The sequence below is a fragment of the Crassostrea angulata genome, chromosome 10 (assembly GCF_025612915.1).
Source record: "Crassostrea angulata isolate pt1a10 chromosome 10, ASM2561291v2, whole genome shotgun sequence".
Taxonomy (NCBI): domain Eukaryota; kingdom Metazoa; phylum Mollusca; class Bivalvia; order Ostreida; family Ostreidae; genus Magallana; species Magallana angulata.
In genome coordinates this window covers 55,718,219-55,725,013 of record NC_069120.1, presented here as the reverse complement: position 1 = coordinate 55,725,013, position 6,795 = coordinate 55,718,219, and the positions used below count along the sequence as shown (strand labels likewise).

The 6,795-nt window shown below is 36.2% G+C and overlaps 1 protein-coding gene across 1 annotated transcript; it reads right to left on the bottom strand.

The window, feature by feature from the left end:
- Nucleotides 1-771: 771 nt before the first annotated feature.
- On the bottom strand, nt 772-6,746 carry LOC128167927 (acid sphingomyelinase-like phosphodiesterase 3b). The gene is made up of 6 exons (XM_052833918.1): nt 6,637-6,746; nt 4,956-5,166; nt 4,477-4,727; nt 3,844-4,007; nt 3,261-3,441; nt 772-2,833 (listed from the first exon to the last, which is right to left on the bottom strand). The coding sequence occupies exons 1-6, from the start codon at nt 6,707-6,709 to the stop codon at nt 2,196-2,198; spliced, it is 1,518 nt and encodes a 505-aa protein (XP_052689878.1). The 5' UTR covers nt 6,710-6,746; the 3' UTR covers nt 772-2,195.
- Nucleotides 6,747-6,795: the final 49 nt, after the last annotated feature.

Here is a 6,795-nt window from a genome sequence, read left to right as displayed (position 1 = left end):
CATACTGGGATGTGTTTTTGCGAACAATAAGCCATTGTGGATATTGTGCATTGATAACAGTTATATTTTTTCGTAGCTATTGAAGGGATTAAATAGTTACTTGACCTCTGCTTAAACTCGCCGACATGATGTAAGCGAAAAATAAAGCAAGCGTTAGAAAAATAGCGTATATTTTCATTAAGAAAAATCCATCATCAGCGAAAATGAAAAACCGTGAAAAAAACACCCCGTGAAATTAAGACATTCGTTATAGAGACGTTCACAGTATGGAACGTTCTCTTTCTGTAGTCATGCCTACATGTACAGAGAAATAAATCCTTATATTATTAAAAATGGAGCAATTACAGATTTTTATTTTTATAAAAATATGCAGCTCATTTTGCTTGAAAGTATACAGAGGTCATTATTTCGCAGGTGTCATTTCTCGTCATGTAAGATGTGCGGATTTCAAAGGTCATGTTATTTTTTCTACAGTCTAAAGAGTCATATTCCAACATCAAATCATGACCCACCCGCTAACATTTGACAGGGGCCGTTATTCGTTTTGTACCGTCATTAAAGATGGTTTTATTTTCAAGTGAAAACTCGCGAACTCATTATTTTATTGGAACTCTCAAAGCTTTCATTACATAGATTGAAAATAAAACTGTTTTATATATTTCATAGTACCTCATGTACATGTATACATACTTATGAAAAATGTCTTTAATATTCAGTATCCTAACAAATAAAAACAAAGGCTATACATATATGAATACATATAAAATACTAGTACTTTTACTCATTTATTTGAAATATGAAAAAATGTCTGTACATACATGTATGTTATTTCAAACAACATTGAATCAAAACAAATGGTTACGTAAGAATATCATCAGGAATTTCGTTGCAATGATTTATCTGTGATACATTTCTGTTTTTTATATAGAATATTTCTATAACAAATTCTAGTTTTATTTATTGACAGAAAATGATACATCTCAAACTTACAAGATACCCATACACACACAGTTATACTGCATATTCTAAAAATCAAATTCAAGGCATCACACTTATAGGTAATTTAAACTCAGAACCAGAAAGTGTCCAGTAAGCACAGGAACCTCATGCTATCTAAATCTCGGTCTAACCCTGACACGAGAGAAACGTCTGTGAGAAGGTGAAGGTCAATGTCTGTAGTTATTTAACACCACTCACATTCTATCTCAATCTCAAGACACCTACAAACACACACACACACACACCTACACACGTAAGGCCGTAACAGACAACTAGGCTACAACAAAGGCTATGTATAGGAAGCTATTGCACTGATTATTTGGTTTTTTATTACACTATATATACAACTTAGCACCAACACTGCTCCCATGGCACAAATTGCAGTACTGTACAAAATAGATAGAATACAGGTATTATTTATGTAACAGGATAACATGTTTGTTTAATTGTTGCTTAAATATTTTGCAATACCCTTTAATCCAAATCTTCATGACTATCAGACACGCTGAAATATAATCTTACTTATTTCGAACCTCCGTGAGATGATAAAGCAATATGACAATGCTATCACAGAATTTGAAAATCAAATTGATAATCATTTTAAGCACATAATGTTGATGAGAAACATTGAAATTAAAGTACATTCTCTTATTTCATGAACCAGCATTAACCATGGAATGTAGAACAGATTGCACAGATCTAGGAAAAATGGGGGGGGGGGGGGGGTCAACGGTTATTTGAGTATGCACAGGAGAGTCCGAGTCTTTTTTTTGGTAATTTTATAATGTAATTTTAAGAAATATAAATTCTGCTGTTGGACCCCCCCTGACCCCCCTCCTACTAGATCCATGAAGAGTGATGACAATGAAGAAATTGAGCATTAGTTAGGCACTTATAATATATCCAGTAGTTCTTTATTCAGCCCCCCCCCCCCCCCCCCCCTTCAGAGTATTGGGATCACAATCTTTTATAATATCACAGGCTCCTTATAAACACACCACAACTGTTACATGCCTATAGTTATATCAAACCCTATTAATCATTCAGGAAATGGAGTTACTGGTATGTGTACATTAACACCTATTAGGTAAAATAGAATCTTCAGTTGATTTTAGTACCCATTAATCTTAATCAAGTATTTTTTTATCTAATTACTACATGTCACTGTAGATGAAAAAATTACTTTAAGGAAATGTCTAATTAATCGGTCCTCTTCCAAGTGAGTTGGAAAACCTTGAGAAACGGTAGGGTATGAAATGTCGCCGGCGTCTGATACAAATGATGCCAACAACAATAAATAGAATAAAGACCACTGCCGCCAGCCCGACGATGATGTAGATGTATGTTTTGCTCACTGGATGACGGTGATGGGTGGGTGGAGAAGGATGTGGCATCTTCGTGGTTTTGGTGGGGTTGATGGTTTTACAGAGGTCAAAGTTCATTCGCTCCAGCTCGGTGATGGAGCAGATATGAACCATCTTACAGTCCAAGTCACACACTGGATTCACAGCCTGGCTCACAGAGTTGTAAGTCAGGTATTTGGAAAACATCACAGAGTTATCACTGTTGAAGGAAAGAGCCAGATTAAGCATGGATTTTGGACTCAAGTCCCCTACATTAAAGTCTTTCTTGGCGTCGTACTCTAGAGTCCAATTTGCCGTTCCCTTGATGAGGGAGGCCAGGTTGAGGTAGTATTGCTGGTAGTTGAGGACAGTGCCATCCTTCCTGTTGTACGTGTACAGTCTGATGGACGGGTTGTTAGCTCCCACCCCAGCCAGACTACTGTTCCAGGGAGTGACTGCAGGGGCCAGGAACAATACACCAATGGGGGCACCTGTAAGTCAAAGTAACGACTGAGTAATCTGTCTACAACAATCTAATATACAATACGATAAGAAATTACTTTCTGTACCTTTTATGGCAAATGCAATGGCCTATAAAGTCAGTTTAGTCACAACATACGAAACATACCATTAATTCATTTTCATGCTGTAACTGCTGCAAATTAAATTCATATAAGACAAATATTTCTAGAGCCTTTATTAAGGAGCTCTCCTATTGTAGATTACCTTTATCAAGGAGTTCTCCTATTGTAGATTACCTTTATCAAGGAGCTCTCCTATTGTAGATTACCTTTATCAAGGAGCTCTCCTATTGTGGATTACCTTTATCAAGGAGCTCTCCTATTGTAGATTACCTTTATCAAGGAGCTCTCCTATTGTAGATTACCTTTATCAAGGAGCTCTCCTATTGTAGATTACCTTTTGGATCTTTTAGAATCCTGTAGCTGTCTGTGTGTTCGTGCCCGTAGATCTGGGAGGTTATGACGTCCGAGAAATTCTGCAGGATGCGAACATATTGCGTGTTGAATTCGTTGTAGAACCACATGAGATCAGAGTACTTCTCAAACAATCCGGGCGGGACATGGGATAAAAGAATGACCTGGGGGGACAAGAAATGTCATCAGAATATATAACAATGAACAATAAAGGGGTGAGATAATAATATTCTATCATTACTGTAAATAAAATGGTGACATGTGGTTTGAGTATTATTCCAATTCTTATTTCAAATTTCATGTATATTACAATGAAATTCAATTTAATGTAAGATTAGTTAGTCCCTATCATTAACAACAATAATGGAAAGTGTCTTATTTAATTTCAGGTTACCATCCTGGTTTCATGTTTGTATGAAAATAAAACAGTGGATATTGCTGGAGTAAGAACGATCCAGTTCCTCATACCAAGAACCTTATCTCTTTGACTTTGTTTGGGGCTTTGGGGAACTGGCATCATGCTTACTCCCTCAGATAAACATATAAACTGGGTACTAAGCACTGACCTTTTCATTGTTCTTTCGTGCATCACTGAGCGTGGCGGTCATCCACTGGAACTGCTGGGCTGGGTCGGCCGATTTACCGGTCAGCTTGTTCTGGGAGTACAGCAGGTTGGTGTTCAGTCCCATGACGCGAAGTCCAGGCCGAATCAGGGTCGAGTAATAGCCCCCTGTATTCAACCACCACAATACTTATTAGAATAGTCTGATTATACATTTCTTTTGTCTTTACATCTACAGCATTAATCGTTGGTTGTACAACAACATGCTTTATGAAATCAATAAATAATTCATGAATAATAGGTTTAGGTAAAATAACATAAATTTCCATTATCATTTCCAAACCATGTTTTTTTAACATAAATGTAGCATATGTAATATTTCTCAACGCTAAATGATCACAATTTTACATTTACCGGTATGTCACCAAGATTACAGGAGTGTACTACGTGACTGTTAGTCATTAAAATGGGTCTCAGAGGCCAGTGGTTAGAGCATTGACAAGGTGCACCAGAGGCCCCATCTTTGAGTCCCAGTTGCATCTTAATTTTTAAACAACTTTTACATATGTGGTGCTGTTTTGGTGACATATATATATATCAAGATATCAATTGCGTGACAAGAAAAATCTATACTGACCTGTCTGGAACTGGGCAGCCGTGTCGTTTGTCAGAAGCTTGTCAAAGTGGGCTTGATGGAGGATGGTTGTGTAGTAGTCGGAGCCCGGGGCGGGGGGATAGGCGTCCGCGGGGTACTCGTCATGGTTACCCAGCACAGGGTAGATGGAGGTGTTGGGGAACACGGACCGCAGGAGCAGTGAAATGTTGCCAATGTTCTGTGCATTCTTTTGTAGGTCAAGGGTACTATCTGGCACATGTGGGACACTGTCTCTATGTAAAGGTGTAATCAAATCACTAATTAAAACACAAATGTAATTAAATGATGTTATCAATTAGCGACTACACTCAGCCTGGATACATCATCAATGCATTAATGTATACAACAAATTCAATGAAGGACAATTACCTAATCTCAATCAATCAGTTTTAACTAAATCTGTGCACCTTTACCTTTACCAACCTACAAAGTCATAATAAATACAGCACTCCAATACTAACCCTGTCCATAGTATAAAGTCTGGGTCTGGGTGGAGCCTCTTCATGGCTGCTGTGGCTGACAGGATCAGATGCCACGGTGAATCACACTGATAGTTTCCATAGATACTGTTACTGTAGCTACCATCCGAGGAGTCATGACACATCTTCCAGGGATTGCCCTTGGTGCTGTAGTTTGCGTCATAGTGGAAGTCTGTCACTTGCCAGAAGAAACCTGAAATAAACAAAACATCTTCATCCTATTTACCGGTACTTTGCATTCGCAATACTGCATGCATGCATGTTTATGCATTTGTAAAGTTATTGAATAATTATAGTATTTAAAGCAAATAATTATTGTTTGATAGGCACAGATTATGCATTTGTTATTGTTTAACATGCAATTTATTATTAATAGATACGGTTTATGCATTAGTACTTAATAAATACATCAATAGGATTTTATAAACAAGAAGTATGTCGTTGTAGATTGAGACATGCAGGTGCTTCGTATGGCATTATGTACATTTAATCAGATATTTAATGACAGTTGAACGTCATAAAAGATGGGGGATCATGGATTTCATCTATATTCTCTGATTCCCATAGAAATTACATACATGTTTTAGGTATCTGATTAAACAAAGAAAATATTAATTAACTTTGGTTTAGTCATTCTAGAGAAGAAACTGAAAACACTATAAGTTAATTACTTTGGACGTCATACAGTAATGATTGACAAGTCAATAAAGATTATTTGAGAATGTGTTCCTTTCAAGTTTATTCCTGTGTTGACTTTTTTCCCTGATGAGTACATGTAGTTTTTCCACACCTTATTCGATAAGACAGTAAGATAGCATATCGTTTATTTCCAATCAACGGCCAACAGAGAGGAAATTTTACAAGTTTCTATATATTTATTAAACAGAAACAGGGAAGATGTACAATGTAGACAACAATAAATCAATATATTACATAATAATTACAAAAGATGTTTGTACCAAATAAACAAATACCCAGGTTGGGTATATTAGGTACTGGTAGTTACCTTAAAAGATTTTACAAACGTAATTGAAGTGTTTATTTAACCACAATACAAGGTACATAATAATCAATAATTTCACTGGTGTTACATAACTATATATCATATACTAATGCCTTAATTATTATTCAATATGTTTGCATGATCCCAAGATTGATGAAAAGTGGTTTCACGCTTTTCCAAATTACAAGAAAAGCTGTTAAAATTGCTCTTAGCACAATGACATATATTTTATTAGAAATAGTACATTATTTTATATAGTTTTACATATTTCCATAAGGGTATGACCTGCAACGAATTCATTAGCTGGTTATGTATCAAATACGTCAAACTTCATCTACAGTCTGACAGTTATATTAAAGTGTCTGTCAAGTGCCCCTGTATGATATGTATCTTGTTGAGCACATTAATAATATTGTACTGTTCATATAACGTGTTTCTGTAATTAATATTTTTGTAATAAAAATGTAGCAAAACTCTTTATTGGTAACTTATCCAATTATTCCTACACTCAACTTGGCAAACGGTTACAACAATGTTTTATTATAAATGTACACAGATACGGTCAGCTGATCAGCAGTTCAAAAATCCCTTTAAACATGTCGATAAAAACATTAGACCTACAGATTTTGTAGAGGATAAGATTGAAATTGTCAAGACTACCTGTGTTCCCAGTGGGCTGGCTGGAACAAACGTTAATGATCCAAACTAAGAAGAAAACTCTCTGAGTGTTCATTGCAGTCTTCTACTTTCACATTCCAGTTCAAAGTTCATTGAAGAGTTCGGCAAAGGGAGAAAACTCTTACGTGTCGTGCAAGCCAT